General features: G+C 29.7%; 4 protein-coding genes and 1 long non-coding RNA gene across 16 annotated transcripts in view; 3 read left to right on the top strand and 2 right to left on the bottom strand.

The window, feature by feature from the left end:
• LOC115233634 (DNA replication complex GINS protein PSF1-like) overlaps window positions 1-6,255 on the bottom strand; it is an 8,760-nt gene extending 2,505 nt beyond the window's left edge. For 2 of the 6 annotated variants that reach the window (XR_003883805.1, XR_003883806.1), the window contains exons 1-7: window positions 6,048-6,255; window positions 5,564-5,696; window positions 5,426-5,490; window positions 4,872-5,178; window positions 4,190-4,307; window positions 2,808-2,998; window positions 254-386 (exon numbers count right to left, since the gene is read on the bottom strand). Coding sequence is in view for 3 of the 6 variants with exons in the window: in XM_029804176.1 (XP_029660036.1) it covers window positions 295-386; window positions 4,190-4,307; window positions 4,872-5,178; window positions 5,426-5,490; window positions 5,564-5,632 (651 nt within the window). In the remaining 3 variants the exon portion in view is untranslated. Of the gene's footprint in view, window positions 1-253; window positions 387-2,678; window positions 2,999-3,411; window positions 3,438-4,189; window positions 4,308-4,871; window positions 5,179-5,425; window positions 5,491-5,563; window positions 5,697-6,047 lie in introns of those variants that run through there. The other 4 variants (XR_003883807.1, XM_029804176.1, XM_029804174.1 and 1 more) reach the window with 4 other exon arrangements.
• A 1,088-nt stretch (window positions 6,256-7,343) lies between these two features.
• On the top strand, window positions 7,344-10,858 carry LOC115233647. Its single transcript, XM_029804194.1, has 8 exons — window positions 7,344-8,539; window positions 8,754-8,825; window positions 8,893-8,993; window positions 9,233-9,336; window positions 9,453-9,694; window positions 9,783-9,958; window positions 10,147-10,291; window positions 10,523-10,858. The coding sequence occupies exons 1-8, from the start codon at window positions 8,477-8,479 to the stop codon at window positions 10,751-10,753; spliced, it is 1,134 nt and encodes a 377-aa protein (XP_029660054.1). The 5' UTR covers window positions 7,344-8,476; the 3' UTR covers window positions 10,754-10,858.
• A 19-nt stretch (window positions 10,859-10,877) lies between these two features.
• On the bottom strand, window positions 10,878-16,904 carry LOC115233646. 6 transcript variants are annotated; one of them, XR_003883813.1, is made up of 5 exons: window positions 16,272-16,402; window positions 16,048-16,136; window positions 14,997-15,143; window positions 14,330-14,547; window positions 10,878-11,272 (listed from the first exon to the last, which is right to left on the bottom strand). It is a non-coding gene; the product is annotated as an uncharacterized LOC115233646 (long non-coding RNA). The 6 variants fall into 6 exon arrangements; XR_003883812.1 differs by lacking the exon at window positions 10,878-11,272 and adding an exon at window positions 11,599-11,749; XR_003883809.1 differs by lacking the exon at window positions 10,878-11,272 and adding an exon at window positions 13,205-13,490.
• LOC115233645 lies at window positions 11,499-14,980 on the top strand. Its single transcript, XM_029804193.1, has 10 exons — window positions 11,499-11,607; window positions 11,697-11,800; window positions 12,015-12,086; window positions 12,154-12,254; window positions 12,494-12,597; window positions 12,714-12,955; window positions 13,044-13,219; window positions 13,408-13,552; window positions 13,784-13,983; window positions 14,364-14,980. The coding sequence occupies exons 1-10, from the start codon at window positions 11,517-11,519 to the stop codon at window positions 14,581-14,583; spliced, it is 1,455 nt and encodes a 484-aa protein (XP_029660053.1). The 5' UTR covers window positions 11,499-11,516; the 3' UTR covers window positions 14,584-14,980.
• Window positions 16,479-18,881, top strand: part of LOC115233643 (GTP-binding protein 2) — a 9,139-nt gene continuing 6,736 nt past the window's right edge. The window contains exons 1-5 of one of the 2 annotated variants that reach the window (XM_029804187.1): window positions 16,479-16,639; window positions 16,911-17,063; window positions 17,633-17,911; window positions 17,987-18,298; window positions 18,483-18,743. In XM_029804187.1, the coding sequence (XP_029660047.1) occupies window positions 17,635-17,911; window positions 17,987-18,298; window positions 18,483-18,743 (850 nt within the window). In that variant the 5' untranslated portion in view covers window positions 16,479-16,639; window positions 16,911-17,063; window positions 17,633-17,634. The remainder of the gene's footprint in view (window positions 16,640-16,910; window positions 17,064-17,632; window positions 17,912-17,986; window positions 18,299-18,482; window positions 18,744-18,881) is intronic. The other variant, XM_029804186.1, reaches the window with a different exon arrangement.

The raw sequence follows: 18,881 nt of genomic DNA, 5'->3' as shown, positions 1-18,881 counted from the left end.
TAAAATTGGTAACGAGTAACGGTAACGAGTTACTTTTTAGAAAAAAGAACGGTAACGGTAACGAGTTACTTTTATAAAGTAACTTTCCCAACCCTGCCAAAAACTACTAACGCCTTGAAAGAGAAATTATTTTCGAGAAATGAGAGATCGATGCCGCATCCAAGTCGACAGATTCGGATTGTGCACACGTAAACCAACAGCGAAGCTTTTTGATAGATATAAACCAATAATAGAGTATCCATTCGGGACTTACTATCGTTTGATACCACTATACATTAAAAGTTGGTCAATCGATTACGAATAAAGATGAAGATTTTTTGGTGTACGTGCTTGTAGACACAGGTGGATATCGCCGACGTCAATGCCCGGATTATCTGGGGGAAAACCTACGATAACGATAGAAAATGTGTAAATAATCTCAACATTGTATTTACTCGACGTATACCTTCGATGTCGTATCTTAACACTTAAACTATACAATCTTAAAAATACAATTATCTCTTCCTCCAATATTTAAAAAAAAAATTTTTACGATTAGCAATGAATATATCTTTCTACATATCTAAAAAAAAAAAAGAAAAAAAAAGTTTTTTTTAAATATTCATTATATATTATATTATATATATTAAACTTTTTTTAAATCTTTGCACCTCCTTCCCCCCTTGCAGAGGAGAGCAGTTAAGACGGTTTCTGATAAAAATTTTTGATACGAGTTTCTGATAAAAGAAACATGTTTAATGACAAAATATATGTTTAAATCAAAGCATATCTTTTAATTTAATTTAATCAAAAATAAGAACGTAACAAAATGATATTACGTTATCTAAGGCACAATTAAGGCTTATCCAAGCAAACCTGCATAGCCGCATATATGCGCAGAAGAATTGATCGATCACGTGTCTAAAGGATGTCACATAGCTGCATTACATTAAACACATGATTGGTCGATTCATAAATATGCATTATGCGGAAGCCATGCAAGTTTGTCCGTATGCATAGATTTTTAAATACACTTATAGAGAGAATTATCAACGCAAATTATGAATACTCGTAACGTCGTATGTGTTGCAATACAAACTTTTGAAAGAATATTATTAAAAAAGCAGAACAATCAAGAAAAATTATTTTATATTATATTGTTAGACGCGGTAATTATATATACATGATATGATGTTATTTCGATCGCATTTGCGTGCAAAATGACATACATGATTTTGCAAGCAGCGCTGTTTATCACACGCAATATATGCTATCGCAAAATCACGTGCACATTCATATTTACATACAAATATCGTTCCAATATTCATTAATAAGTGCCATACGAAATATGACTTTCTTAAAGCAATGTGATATTTGCACATGTATTCACGACAAACGGGTCATTGAGATTTCAGTAATAATTTTTCGTAACTTCACGATGCAAAATACAGTTGCTAAATAGACACATTAAAAATACAGAATTGCAGATATATTTTTTGCATGAAATTTATAGATTCCGTGCAAATACTTTTGAATTAAAATGGCGAATGACACCTACGATCTCTAATTAATCGATTAATTTTGCGAAATAATGCAATTTCATGAATCAAAATTAACCGAATGCATGATCTTCCTATTAAGCTTGACCGCCTTCAATATATTAATATTAAATACAAATATTATATGTACGTATGTGTATGTGTATATTATTGATACATATTAATATTTTCTATTATATTGTTACATTAATTTTATAATTATTTTATATTGACTTGTGTGTATGTATAACATATCGTATAAGAAAATATATATTAATATAAATTTATCTTATGTGTGTTTGCAACGTTATCTGAATAATGTTGCACACACACAAACTTGTGTTATTTTCTGATCGCATTAAGCTTAAGCGTTTACACGTCTGTTATCTCAATCTTGGAAAATTATGGACTTATGTTGTTTACAAAAGAACCGATTAAAGTCGCGATTATATAAGATAGAAAGAAAGGTAGCACTTTTAAATTCGTACCGCGACAAATACCACTATTATACAGCCATACAACAGAGTTGGGGAAGTACGCTGACTCAAGAACGGCGAAGCGTATGGATGAACGCATCGTTCCTTTGGCATTTCAACCTCATTCTATGGTGCTTTTTTCTAATGTACTTTGTTTTCTTGTGTCTTCAATATTCCTTAGCGCGATTCAATAGCTTGCATGAGCTATTAATTAACGGGCTCTATGCAAATAAAAATTTGCAAAAAAGGAAGCAATAATTTTGATGACTAGATAAATACTTGAAAAATAGTGTTCTCGCGATATTGTTTATAATAGTGTCGATAAATGTTGCATGAAACTAACGTTTATTTCGTATTGATGTTTTCTCGCAAATTCGCGGATCACAATCATGTTTCTAGATTATGTATGTCATAAATAGAAAATTGATTGAATTCGTCATGCCATTAAATGAAAATTTAACACAGAAGTAATATTAACTTCATTTAAAATCAATTACTTATTATTTAAATTAATAACTTTTTATTTAAATCGCATTGCTTTCTTTTCTAAAATCTTCTTGCTGCCGAATTAACTATACATATAATTTTAATTTTGTAATCAAAGGATTTAGGGAAAAAATGAAGAGAAATTAATTTATAAATGATCAATTTTAAATGAGTAATCAATAAATTTAACAAATTATTGATACTTGCCTCTTTATTAGGTGTTCTAAACTCTTCAATCTTGCACATAATTCTCTATAAAAATATTATTCGCGAGAACGTGCGCGTTTGCTAATAACGAACTATGTAACTTTTAAAATCTGACACTTACAGCTTCCTCTATGTCAATTTTCCAAACAACGGATCTCAAATGCTTGATTGGCCATCTATCGTTGCCAAATATTGACGAACGGCGTTCCAAGTCAAGCTTGCAGAAACCCGAATTTTTTATGCTGCCCTCGGTCGATGTGTTTTCTTTCGTTCACTGCAGGAAATTCACACTGCCTTGTCTGTATTTCATAACTAGGAGAAGGAAAAACTCGAATATAATGATTGCGAGATAGATGTCGACTGCTACCGGTCTTCACTGAGAAAGAAATTGTAAAATTTTTAAAATTAAGAAACTATGCGTGAAATGTCGTATGCATATACTATATGCTGTTAACTTACAAACTGCTTGTCTCCTATTTATGCCATGTCTACATGTGAATTGCATTTTAAAAACTTCTGATAGATAAAAGAGGAGGAGAAGGTAAACAGATAAAAAGAAGAGGAAGAAAGTAGGTTCTTACTTTATTTTAAAAGTTTGAGGATTCGTTGATGGGAGAGGAGGCGTTACCATTCTTACCATTACTGAAGCTGCACTGAGACCGCGTCTTACTAATCTCGGATAAATATTGGTTCGCTGTTATTTGCCGTATTGCATACATACGTGTAGATTTTTCCTTGCATTATCCAAGTTCTAATATTAATAGCGATTAGTAATTCTATAAGATTTTGAAAATTAAACTATAGTATATAAATAACAGTATATAGATAACTAGCAAAACTATATTCTTCAATTAGTTTCAAATAGACTTTGCTTTAATAAAGTTTAAATTAGGGGTTTAAATGCAACAATGAATAAGATTGTAAAGTTGCGATAAATGATCAAAGTGAATGTGTATTGATCACAAAATCTATCATCAAGAGTTGACACTTTAGTGACGGGATCGTATTTACTTTGATGTATTACTTTATATATCACATTCGATATGCGCGATAACAATAAAAATTATTTACTTTTAAGATTAAAGCGTAATGGAAAAAAACTGGAAGAAGAAACCTTAAAAATGCAAGAAAAATCTGAGATTTGAATTTATAATCCACCTATTGTTAATAAGTCTATATAAGTTATATTTTTTCGATATGACAATCTCATAGATAATCAAATTGATTAATCAAATTGAAAATTAATCACATTTAACACTAAATACAAATACACACACACAGGAACATTTGAAAGATATGTGATCTAATTATAGGCAATTGCAATAAAATAAAATCAAGAAAATAAAAATAAATTCTTTATTGTCAAGAGACATCCAATGCATGACAGTTTTGATGTATGTAAAAGTAATATAATATGAAAATATAATAAAAGTAGTAGAAAAATAACAACTCTCTTTAATTTATCATAATGTAATCATCATGTGTTATAATGTTCGAGTATACCTTGTCTGATAAGTGGCTCGCATGTAGCTCTCGGAAGCAGATGGTATGTGTTCTTTTTGAGCGTAATAATCTCGCCGTCTTCGAGTTCCAGCTTACCAAAATCGGTTAAGCATTTCACCTAAAAGAAAAATTATATTTGATTATTATATTGACAGAAAGCTAATTATAAATTTTATTTCCCTCTTTCTGTTCAAGATTTCAAAAATTTTTTTAATGTTAACATCTTTCACAACACAGTTTAAGTCCTTAAAAATATTCATCAAGTCCATAATAGATGTCCCTCCTCTAATATTTTTCTAAAAAAAATATCTTAAAGCTTTTCTTAAAGAAAATTTTAAAGAAAAAGAGATGTGTGTACAGAAAGCAAGAATAAATTCTTATGAGACAAAAATAAATTCTTTTTTTCATATATTAAATATATTTAAATATTTAATGATCAAAATCAATTTAAAAATAATGCAGAAGAAAAACTATTTTTTGGATAATGTACATATATAAAATTAATTAAATGATAAAACATTGAGTATATATTTATAGAGATTGAGTAAAATATATATTGATAAGAATGATTGAAATAATTATACATAGAGAACAGAAAGTTCAGGAAACGTGTAAAATGATTTTTTTACACAGTTCTTTCTATTATATGTGTGTTGCTTTGGCTTACATTATAGATACTTACTTCGACATAGAGCATCTTTGGAGGACTCATGTTCACAGTCAGATTCAATCCGTAATCATCTCCAATCGATCTCATATAAGTGGCCAGAGACTTGTTGTAATTTTGAAACCATTGCATTTCTGCATTCAACAAGTTGGCTGTTATCTCAGTTGGCAAAATGCTGCCCAATTCCCAACGCATTTGCCGTAAACGCCTAATCCGATGATACAGATATGCCAGAACGCATCTTTTATTTCTGAGCAGGGCTGTATGGCGGAAGTGCACTGATGGTAACAACTCATTGTTTCCTTCATTCTGTATAGTGTTACTGAAACATTTATAGAAAGTTTAAGACATTTGTGAAAAACAGAAAAAAAACTTGTCAAGAGAGTGAGATCTAATCTTTAGTAAAACTCGATTTTGACTGCTAAATTACAGAATAAACACATATTACTTCCTTAAATTTATTATAATATTGTTTATACAATAACTGTGTGTTTTGATCTCTTTTTTATTTCTTATATTAATCTTTTTAAATTGTAAAATAGTTTTGATCAAAGTATAATATAATATACCTGTCCACCAGATTGGCCTCGTAAAGAGTCTGCATCTCTTCAAAAACTTGTCGCATTACTTGCTCCTGAGAATTGGGAAAGACTTTATGATTATATGGCTATTTTTATAATTAGAATGATAACAACATTCATACTTACATTAAACGGTCGGATATCCTCATACATATCGAGCTCTGTTACGAGTTTGATAGCTTCTTTTCCAAACATGTTTGTAAAACTGTTATAATTGTTTATCAAAGTTCGTTAAAGCTTTTGACACATATGTATACCTCTGTAATATAAGATATATGTTCATTATAAAATTTATATTCATTTTCTCTTATCTAAAGTCCTTGTCTTCCATTTGTACAAAAAATTGCATGTTTAATTTTTAGCAAACTTGTTTACAAATACATTGAAATTTAAATATCAGTCACGTGATCAGCTATTATGCGTGCATGCGCGTAACAAAACCTAACCTCCAAAACAATAAATCTACGCATTCATAACAATTATCATAACGTATTATTTTTGATGCAAATGGAATTTAATCAACACATTTTCACGTTATGTTCGAGTATTAATAAATCCAATGACACCTTCCACTTTTATCAACTTCGATAATAAATTTTTTAACGGTTACCGTATTCGTTAATGATGATTCGAAGAATCGATGATCATAATTTCTTGAACTTTTGAATATGTGATGTGATTATTGTAAACTATATAATTTACGATATTGTCGAATAATCATTCAAAATTAATCGAATAAAATGAAAAATAAGCTGAGCTGCAAAATGTTTCGAATACTATATATATCACACGCGCATTTTAAATACATATAGATGCCATCTAGCGATTAAAGAGATGGAACATATAAGAACATTTCCGCGAATTACTATTTTTAAATATTTAGCTATTATTTTTTAAGATCAATAATTAATTATATACACAGACTTCATTGTATATAATAATTATGGTTGATAATAATAATAATATTATTATAATATATATTACAAGAGATAAAACTTCTAATAATAATGATAACATAATGACTTAATTTTAATATAATGATAATTAAACACAGCTAAGATTTTTTAATATTGATAATATATACTAATAAATATAATAATATATATATATATATATATATATATATATATATATATATATATAATTATTATTATAATAATTATCTGTGATTGTATATAATAACAATAATTATGATCTTTATTTATATGAATATATACATACATAGGCATTTGTTTTATATATTATTCGAAAGAAAGAATATCATTAAGCAATAACTTTTTATGGGAGTATACCCTTTTATCTAATTTTTCCAAAAACACATTTTTTAAATATTTTGAGATATATATTGTAGAAATTAAATCCATTACTGAATCCTACGTAATATATATATAGTTACATAGTAACCGAGCACGTGCAAAATCAACAAAGATCGTGGTTACTTATCGATGCGTGAGTCTCGCTTTAATTGTTAAACGAGTACTGTTCTAATTGCCAAGGAAAAATCGGCTGTGACACGCAATCCATTTCTTGCAAAGCTCTTTAAAAACGCGACGAAACAGAATTGTGTCAATTTATCTGAATCGGTAAATTAAGTCACAATTTTTATATTATGCAAATCAATGTTTTTTTGTTTTTTTTTTAAATAAAATTGTAAAGTTTTATACAAGACAGTGGCAATGATGATTTTGTCCTTGGCTGCTTAGCACCTTGAGAGTCAGAATGATTCTGTATGCAATTTTTTACATATTGTTAACATTCCTCATATATTACCCTATATATTAATAATATGTATATAAATGTTAGTATTATGCTAAAATATTGGTTTTTTTAATTTATGAAAATGTAAATAATCTTTGTTATAATTTTTATATTGTATTTTTATATAATAAATTTTATATATAAATAAAACAATAAATAATTGTTATATAATAATTTGGCATAATACTTAATGTATTTGTGCCAACATTTCCATAGTTTATATTAATATTTAAAAATAACAAATATATGAGTACAAAATATATGATGTTTGAACATTAAAATGTGTAATTGTATTAATCGAAAGAAAAAAAATCTGCCGTCATTTCTATATAAAAAACAGTGGAAAAAATATTAAACCAAAAGGCTTTCAGTTCTAGACGTTGCTATCGTTTCTTTGTTGAAGAGGTTTTTTTCTCAAGACATATCCGGGTTAATGTCTTGTGACAGGCTATTATATAGGGGAACTAACTTCGCAGAACCCTCATTTTTCTGCACCGTAATTACCTCTGCGTGTATTTGTATCACAAGCTCATTAATCATTATATTATATCGCGTGCCTACAATGTCGCCGATGTCCCCGTGCGGTCGAAAGCGAACCCGAAAGCCGAGCCTATGCAAACGAACAGAAAATACGCGATTAAAGCAGTACTTCTCTTCACTTTGCCGAAGTTAGATCAATTGATCCGATATCGAAATTCACATCTTCGGCGAAAAGAGCTAGTAGAACTAGTTTCGTAATCGCGATCTGCGAGATTAATATTCTTCCAGCTTCAAAGATGTTGCGTCATAAAAGGGTACAGCGAAAATCGAGAACGTCTGAAAAATATGATAATTACATATAATTGCAATAAAATTACAATAATTTCAAACAATGCGGAAATTCAAAAAGCATTGAAGAAATATCTGAAAGCTATCTTAGATGTCTTTTAGATAGCTTTTGGATTCTTTTCAATGTTTAAACACATTGGAACCATTACAAAGACTATCTCCAAAATGTATAATTTTTGGATTAATATAATAAATTTTTTTATCTTAGGGTGGAACAAAAACGACGAGAAGAATGGCGAAGAAGGTAGCACCCGCGGCATTGCAAACAGAAGTTGTTAATGACGAAGAATGGGCGAAGGTATTGACGCGGAAGGGTTTAGTAGGCGAGTAATTTTTATCTTGTATAAGTATAGAAATATCTTTTCGATTAGATTGTTATAAAAGGAATTTTTGATATAATGTCCTTGTTTAGTAGTAGATGTGTACTCGGACTGGAGTGGTCCTTGCACAGGCATGGTGAGCATCCTGAAAAAGATAAAGATGGAAATTGGAGGCGACGCATTGAGTTACGCCACGGTAATTATCAGGAAACGTGGTATAAAAAGGATTATTATAGATATCGTATAAATAAATAAAAATTTTATTTAATAGCACAAAATCAAAATATGCTATACATATAGAAATAATATATTTGTCCTACAGAAATTATTTTTCTTTTAATTAATGTCCAACACAAATATCAGACGTATAAAAATATTTTTAACATGTTACTCTCTTTTATCGTTTTCAGGCAAATTGCGATCACGTCACCGATTTAAAAAGATTTCAAGGAAAGAGCGAACCCATATGGATGTTTATTCATGTAATTATCTTGTAAAAATAATTCGCGCTAAAAACAATTATTACAATTGAATCCTATTTTCTGACAGGAAGAACGAATGATCAATTTAATGTTTGGAGCGGATTGTCCGCAGTTTGTGAAAATGCTGACGACCGAACTCGAAAGGGTTCAAAACGGGGGCGAGCACGAGTAAGCTGAAAATCAACGATTCACCTCAAAAATTCTTGGGCATTATTAATCAGTTAAATAATTGAAATGTTGATGATATCTCAAGTTATCAAAAAAATTAATTTAATATCGATTAAACAATTCGTTCATTAAATATCAATCAACTGCAAGAATTCTATGACGTCCTAATCACATGATACAATATCGTAAAATATAAATTCGTTATTACTTTTGAATTTTTTATTCTGCTAAAAATGCAGATTCTCGATAGACGTTTCCAAGATGAGTCCAGAAGAAGTAACACGAGTGAAAATCGAGGAAGAGACAAAAATAGCCAAGGAAATAGCGAGAAAATCTCGGAAAGGTAAAATATATCATTAATCATAAGCACTAAATAAATCAACTTCCGCCCGAGACAAAATCCGATTATATACGAAAATTACTCTTATCGCCTGATATAGCAAAAATATTGTTACATAGAAGCTGAAGCTAAAGCGAGATACGAGGCGGAGATGCTGCATCTGACGACATCATTGTGCAACGAGACTTGTCTGCTGCTGTTTCCCTGGATATTCAAAGACGAAGAAGGACGTAGAAGAGATAAGAGGATGAGTCCACCATATGTGGAATTAGTTGAAGAATTATTACCGGAAAATTACACTGTGGAACAAGAGATACGCAAACGACTGAATGAGGATTTGCTCCGGCAGATGCTCGATGAAGTATTTTTGTTTCCTTATGCTATAACAGACTCTTATTATTCAGCTATTGTTAGTAAAAATATAACATGTTCTATTTTTTAACATGCAGTCTACATATAGTTTTTCGGAAGCTACCAAACAATTGCTCTTTGATGGCAAATGTATGTTTATGCGATTGAAGATTGTCGAAGGGAGAAAGAATCTGGAAGTTCATAATTATCTGTGCAGTATTCTGTTCAATGAACCAACATTACCGGAAACAGACGACTGTTTAAATGAAGATTGGTATGCGATTTATTTTCAGTGTGCAATTTGATGCATTTGCAATATAAAGTATAAAATTAATTGGAAAACTGATACCACAATATATACCGACAAAATAATATTGATGATAAAACTATTGAAAATTGTTAGTACTTGCGATTAATATTGTAATAATCTATGTTTTTAAAATTAATCATTACTTTATGTAGTTACGCCGGAAAACATTGCCCAGCTTTTGACATTCCTGACAAGGAAAATAGAAAATTTCCTTTTGTTTGGACACCTCCAAATCCTAGAAACAAGGCAATTGTTTTTCGTACAATATTCAATGTTTATACTAACACAACATATCCGGTAAGTATATGTGAAAAGTACATTTCACAAAATTTAATAGTTTTTCTCGAAATCTTTAAAGGGCTTGAATCGAGACATAGATAATAATTATATATGAAAAATCAGACAATATAATTATACATAATTCTGATTCTATATTATATTTCTTTAATCTAATTTACTTAAAATTATAATTTATTAAAATATACATGCAACTTTTTAATAATATATATATCTCGATTCTCTCCACAGTATGAAGATAAAATGACAAAAGTGCCAATAACCATCTTCAAATATGATTATACGCGTAAAAATGATTTAAAAATGGTGTTGGACATGTTCAACGATGAGGTCCTCAATTTTGGTATATTTGAATATGATAAACCGCCTGAGGCTAAGATAATTGCCAAAAGTATAGAGACATTCGAGATGAACACGGAAGAGAAGACAGGGTATTCTCTTCTATCATATACATATATATAAAATTAAAAAATTCAGTGATGTAATCCATTTTTCCAGAATTTAAAAAAGTTAATCTATAATTTAATTGTGACTTTCTTCTTTAAAAACTATGGACAATATGCTATATCATTCAATTTCTCAAGACATATCCGGGTTAATGTCTTGTGACAGGCTATTATATAGGGGAACTAACTTCGCAGAACCCTCATTTTTCTGCACCGTAATTACCTCTGCGTGTATTTGTATCACAAGCTCATTAATCATTATATTATATCGCGTGCCTACAATGTCGCCGATGTCCCCGTGCGGTCGAAAGCGAACCCGAAAGCCGAGCCTATGCAAACGAACAGAAAATACGCGATTAAAGCAGTACTTCTCTTCACTTTGCCGAAGTTAGATCAATTGATCCGATATCGAAATTCACATCTTCGGCGAAAAGAGCTAGTAGAACTAGTTTCGTAATCGCGATCTGCGAGATTAATATTCTTCCAGCTTCAAAGATGTTGCGTCATAAAAGGGTACAGCGAAAATCGAGAACGTCTGAAAAATATGATAATTACATATAATTGCAATAAAATTACAATAATTTCAAACAATGCGGAAATTCAAAAAGCATTGAAGAAATATCTGAAAGCTATCTTAGATGTCTTTTAGATAGCTTTTGGATTCTTTTCAATGTTTAAACACATTGGAACCATTACAAAGACTATCTCCAAAATGTATAATTTTTGGATTAATATAATAAATTTTTTTATCTTAGGGTGGAACAAAAACGACGAGAAGAATGGCGAAGAAGGTAGCACCCGCGGCATTGCAAACAGAAGTTGTTAATGACGAAGAATGGGCGAAGGTATTGACGCGGAAGGGTTTAGTAGGCGAGTAATTTTTATCTTGTATAAGTATAGAAATATCTTTTCGATTAGATTGTTATAAAAGGAATTTTTGATATAATGTCCTTGTTTAGTAGTAGATGTGTACTCGGACTGGAGTGGTCCTTGCACAGGCATGGTGAGCATCCTGAAAAAGATAAAGATGGAAATTGGAGGCGACGCATTGAGTTACGCCACGGTAATTATCAGGAAACGTGGTATAAAAAGGATTATTATAGATATCGTATAAATAAATAAAAATTTTATTTAATAGCACAAAATCAAAATATGCTATACATATAGAAATAATATATTTGTCCTACAGAAATTATTTTTCTTTTAATTAATGTCCAACACAAATATCAGACGTATAAAAATATTTTTAACATGTTACTCTCTTTTATCGTTTTCAGGCAAATTGCGATCACGTCACCGATTTAAAAAGATTTCAAGGAAAGAGCGAACCCATATGGATGTTTATTCATGTAATTATCTTGTAAAAATAATTCGCGCTAAAAACAATTATTACAATTGAATCCTATTTTCTGACAGGAAGAACGAATGATCAATTTAATGTTTGGAGCGGATTGTCCGCAGTTTGTGAAAATGCTGACGACCGAACTCGAAAGGGTTCAAAACGGGGGCGAGCACGAGTAAGCTGAAAATCAACGATTCACCTCAAAAATTCTTGGGCATTATTAATCAGTTAAATAATTGAAATGTTGATGATATCTCAAGTTATCAAAAAAATTAATTTAATATCGATTAAACAATTCGTTCATTAAATATCAATCAACTGCAAGAATTCTATGACGTCCTAATCACATGATACAATATCGTAAAATATAAATTCGTTATTACTTTTGAATTTTTTATTCTGCTAAAAATGCAGATTCTCGATAGACGTTTCCAAGATGAGTCCAGAAGAAGTAACACGAGTGAAAATCGAGGAAGAGACAAAAATAGCCAAGGAAATAGCGAGAAAATCTCGGAAAGGTAAAATATATCATTAATCATAAGCACTAAATAAATCAACTTCCGCCCGAGACAAAATCCGATTATATACGAAAATTACTCTTATCGCCTGATATAGCAAAAATATTGTTACATAGAAGCTGAAGCTAAAGCGAGATACGAGGCGGAGATGCTGCATCTGACGACATCATTGTGCAACGAGACTTGTCTGCTGCTGTTTCCCTGGATATTCAAAGACGAAGAAGGACGTAGAAGAGATAAGAGGATGAGTCCACCATATGTGGAATTAGTTGAAGAATTATTACCGGAAAATTACACTGTGGAACAAGAGATACGCAAACGACTGAATGAGGATTTGCTCCGGCAGATGCTCGATGAAGTATTTTTGTTTCCTTATGCTATAACAGACTCTTATTATTCAGCTATTGTTAGTAAAAATATAACATGTTCTATTTTTTAACATGCAGTCTACATATAGTTTTTCGGAAGCTACCAAACAATTGCTCTTTGATGGCAAATGTATGTTTATGCGATTGAAGATTGTCGAAGGGAGAAAGAATCTGGAAGTTCATAATTATCTGTGCAGTATTCTGTTCAATGAACCAACATTACCGGAAACAGACGACTGTTTAAATGAAGATTGGTATGCGATTTATTTTCAGTGTGCAATTTGATGCATTTGCAATATAAAGTATAAAATTAATTGGAAAACTGATACCACAATATATACCGACAAAATAATATTGATGATAAAACTATTGAAAATTGTTAGTACTTGCGATTAATATTGTAATAATCTATGTTTTTAAAATTAATCATTACTTTATGTAGTTACGCCGGAAAACATTGCCCAGCTTTTGACATTCCTGACAAGGAAAATAGAAAATTTCCTTTTGTTTGGACACCTCCAAATCCTAGAAACAAGGCAATTGTTTTTCGTACAATATTCAATGTTTATACTAACACAACATATCCGGTAAGTATATGTGAAAAGTACATTTCACAAAATTTAATAGTTTTTCTCGAAATCTTTAAAGGGCTTGAATCGAGACATAGATAATAATTATATATGAAAAATCAGACAATATAATTATACATAATTCTGATTCTATATTATATTTCTTTAATCTAATTTACTTAAAATTATAATTTATTAAAATATACATGCAACTTTTTAATAATATATATATCTCGATTCTCTCCACAGTATGAAGATAAAATGACAAAAGTGCCAATAACCATCTTCAAATATGATTATACGCGTAAAAATGATTTAAAAATGGTGTTGGACATGTTCAACGATGAGGTCCTCAATTTTGGTATATTTGAATATGATAAACCGCCTGAGGCTAAGATAATTGCCAAAAGTATAGAGACATTCGAGATGAACACGGAAGAGAAGACAGGGTATTCTCTTCTATCATATACATATATATAAAATTAAAAAATTCAGTGATGTAATCCATTTTTCCAGAATTTAAAAAAGTTAATCTATAATTTAATTGTGACTTTCTTCTTTAAAAACTATGGACAATATGCTATATCATTCAAATTTACTTAAATCATATCTATTTTTAAAATAGGTAATATTTTTGTAGATAATATTTCTAACATTTTTTAACTTTCATATCTTTATCACTTTTCAATTAAATAAATATTTTTGAATAACTCCTTCAAATTCTAAAAAAATATGTGTATATTTATATTGTATTAACTTCTTTACATCTTTGGTAACAAGAGAAGTTTATTTTACCTGGGCATTAAATTATTTCACGTTTCATTCACAGTTACGAAATATTCGTCTGCACAGTGAAGAAAGTAGGTTGCGAAGCATTTCTGGGCTTCGCCGGAATTGGACCTTATCATATAAGCGAAAATCCGGAGAAGGCTATCGAAGAATCCAAATTATATTTTCCGGATGTTACTGCCGTAGAGGAAACGCAATCGGACGACGAAGAAAAACCCGAGGAACTGGAAGAGAATCAAGATGATACGACGGCAATATAATTGTCTCATGACATGATAGATTTATAAAAGATAGTAAAATAAAAAATCTAATAAATTTAAATGTAATTTAATAATAAACAGTAATTTTTAATTGCAACATTATAGATAAAATTTAATACACAACAATACATAACAAAGAAGAATTATTTAATACATAACAAAGATTATTATTTAATACATAACAAAGAAGAAAAAATGATTATCGATAAATAGTATTATTAGCTATGTATAGTACAACAAAAAATAAATAAATAAATAAAGCATAAAGAATAAGATAATGTTTATTTTTCAGTCACTTTAGTTTGGGTTAAAAAAAAAGATTGCTTTGCATATTCTAGTAATAATAATAATAATAATATAATATTACTGTGCAAAATAACTTCCACAATAATAAACATTGTACAAATATTTACCATTAATTTTGAAATTTCTCAAAGATTCTAGTGTCATCAGTGATAGTACCAACGACTATTGTGATGCAATTCTCTCTTCCAAGTTTCTTCATCAATACATATGAACGAAATAGATGGTTGATAAATTTTGTTCATAAAGAACCATTCCTAAAATAAAAAATAAAGTTTTTATTACATATTTTTATTATATATCATCCTGGTTTTAATTTATTCTTCTCATATTTTTTCTCTAAATTGAAATCATTAGATTAAAATCATTAGATTAACAAAATTCTTTAGGCTTACACAAGCTTCTACTAAAAAGACTGTACGTTAATTAGAGAAGAAACAAATATACACACCTGATATGTCAGTGATATAATTATATATATGTACTATTAAGCAGGTTGTATGTTAAATTCTATAAAATTTTATATAATATGTGTAATATGTGTATGTATTGTTTTACTAAAATTTTGTATACAGAACTTCATAGCAAAAAAAGTTTAAAAATCATAATTGCAAAAAATTGAAGACATATATCAATTACAATGATCCGCTTATTTGTACTGCCAATAATTGAACCAAGGCTGCAATTGACAAAATATTTCTTTAGCAAACAGTAAAACTGAATCAGCCTATGTAAGATCTGATATAGAACCTGTTCTTTTTAGGTGCATTATTTTAATTCTATTTAAAATAAAAGAAATATGTGTATGTGTGTGTATAATCAAATATTGAAGAGAAAAAAGGAAAGTACAAGAGATGCAGCTAAAAAGAACAGACCTATAGAGAATGCAATCACAATTTTTAAAACTTAAATGCAGATGAATTGCTAATATATAATCACGATCATTTGATTTATCTTATTTTTTTAATGAATAAAGGATAAAGAAAAAGATACAGTATAAAGTTTTCACATGTAATCACAATCGTGAAAATTATTTATTTCAATAAAATGTCGATAGTATAAGAAAATTGATGCGTTATTTTTAATGAAGTTAAGTAAGTTCTTTTATTTGATTTGGATTTGATAATTTAACTAATATTTATCGAAAATAAAATTTATTACCTTGACCAGAAGTTGTAAATATACATCTTAGGACTTCGATTACATTCGCCACATCTTCTCTCGTCATGTTTATGATTAATATCGATGCCCTATAAAAAGAAATATTTATTGTTAATTAAACAATATAATATTTGATAAGTAGGCGCAATTATCTCAAGTAATAAGCAGCTGCATAATAATTGATTTTTTTAATCAGATAGGACATTCTTCTGACCGTCACTTACCATTTTGAACGATGAGTTTCTTATTGACCATGAACGACGTGAAATTTAGGACAGAAACTCGCTTTGCGAAAAAAGTTTGTTCTTTTTTATTCCTGCACTAAACACTTGGCATAAAAAGGAACAAACTTTTTAGAAAATAACTTGCTATTTTGCAAAGCAAATTTCTTTTCTATGTTTCATGTCGTTCATGATCGATAGAAAAATGACAGACAGGTCGTGACCTAATTTGCACACGGAGAAAAAGAAGAAAATCGCAGTACAGTCACGTTTATTATGTCTTGCAACTTTGACGAAATCGTTGACTTCAATATACAGTTACTACAAGACTATCTAAATTTTTGAAGAAAAGACGTAATTTGAAAGATGCAGTGAGTATATGTTTATCTCGTTAAAGTGCTAAAAATATTCTGGCGCGAATCCTCTCACTTTTTCTCTTCGCTGTCACTTTTACTTTCAAAACAGCTGTTCGTCAATACAGTTTATCAATTTCATCTGTCATGTCAATTTTCTTTCACAAAATTAATAAGCACGCATCTTAAGATATTACCTTTTCTTGCCCCTTATCAGCGTTGACATTGACATTATTTGCTATGCTATAATGCAATGTGTCATAACATAACACGTATCCATATCTGTCAGATCTTTCGACGTAGCAGAGATATCTACATACATACGAGTATTCCCGAAAGAGAGAGAGTATGTTATAACGTTGCTTTGAAAAAAGAAGTGTTTCAATGTAAATAATAAATCACATTTAACAAAATATACTTTTCTTACTGATAAGTTTAATAGGTATGTAAAAGACTAATTATGTACATTTTCTTTCTTTGTGTGGAAAATATATCTGAAGGAAATAACACAATAGATTCTTACATTACCAGAAATTGCATCATCCCTTCAAAAAACGAAAAATTTTTTTTTGACGATAATTATAAGAATTTTGTTCTTCTGTTAAAATCTAAATTGAATTTTCTTTTAATAGTAATTTCTTTAACCTTTCGTGATATTTTTATTTCAAAATATAATTGCAAGTAAGTCAGAAAATGTCATTAAAATTAAAATCATGAATTGTGAAATATGTATAGTATGATGCAATCTTTATTCTACATGATGTTACATTATAAGATTTTTATTACATATTTCATTCATAACTATATTATTTTTATCTTAATATACCTCATAGAAATTTCATATTTATAATGAAATTTTATAAAAAAATATAAACAAAGAAATATTTTTATTCCTATCCTTATAAAATATTAATGAAAGTTAGGAACAAAGGTATTAATTTCATTTTACAGTTAACTAAATTTTAAAATAATTTACATTAAAAAATGGCATTTTACAATTAATAATTACAGATATGGAATCGTTTTTACAACTTTTTAATCCACAAAATGATAAGGATATAAGGAAAAGGCAGTGGAATGATTTTGAAAATGATGGAAATGGATTGTCGGATTGCGAGACTTCTAGTACTGATGAAGATCAAGAGGACTGTCTGCCACCGGAGCCTGAACAAGGAAACATAGAATACAAATTAAAATTAATAAATCCATCTAGTCAACGTTTTGAACATCTTGTTACCCAGATGAAATGGAGGCTAAGAGAGGGACATGGAGAGGCAATTTATCAAATTGGTACAAATAATTACAATTTCTGTAGTTTTGCATTGCTTTTCTCTCTGCTTATTTTTCAATGTGTCCGATATATAGGAGTGGAGGACAATGGAAAATTGGCGGGTTTAACGAAAGAGGAAATGAAAGCGTCCCTAAAGACTCTGAAAGACATGGCTTCCAGACTGGGTGCTAATATAAGGATATTACGCGAGCGTGCAGTCACGAGTTCCACAAATAAAACCTTGACAATTCAAAATAGAAATAATAATATTAATAAGGAGGAAAAGAAGGTTGCTGAAGTATTAGTAAAAAAATTACGGAAGGACGATAGAGAGGACCAGGATAGTATTGTAGATCTGAGACTGGCTGTTATTGGTGCGCAAGATGCTGGAAAGTCAACTCTCTTAGGTGAGAGAATTAGCAGAGGATATTTAAGGTAGAGACACTGACAGTCTACACTACACTCTGCTACTTAGTTGCCTGCTATTTATCTTATATATGAAATCATTGAGACCACAATTGTAAAGATTATATAAATAACATGTACAATTAACAATAACGATAATATAATATAAACTCATTGTTTACATAGGAGTACTGACGCAGGGTGAGTTGGATAATGGTAGAGGTAGAGCGAGGCTCAATATGTTGCGTCATCTGCACGAGATAAAAACGGGTCGTACATCCTCGATATCGCACGAGATCATCGGATTCGATAGTACAGGTCACATCTTGAACTATGCTGAAATGGCTACAGCTGAAGAGATATGCGAACATGCCTCGAAAGTCGTTACATTCATCGATTTAGCTGGACATCGAAAATATTTGAGGACGACGGTACTCGGACTTACAGGTATGTAATTTTTAAATTGCATTTTAATTGCATGATACATTTTGTATATTATAACGAATAATTTATATATGTTTTTTCCCCTGTAATAAGAGAGAGAGAGAAAATTTAAATTATTAAACAATATAATATATATATATA

This window comes from Formica exsecta, unplaced genomic scaffold, assembly GCF_003651465.1.
Source record: "Formica exsecta isolate Colony F162 unplaced genomic scaffold, ASM365146v1 scaffold18, whole genome shotgun sequence".
NCBI lineage: Eukaryota > Metazoa > Arthropoda > Insecta > Hymenoptera > Formicidae > Formica > Formica exsecta.
This window is presented reverse-complemented; position numbering and strand designations above follow the sequence as displayed.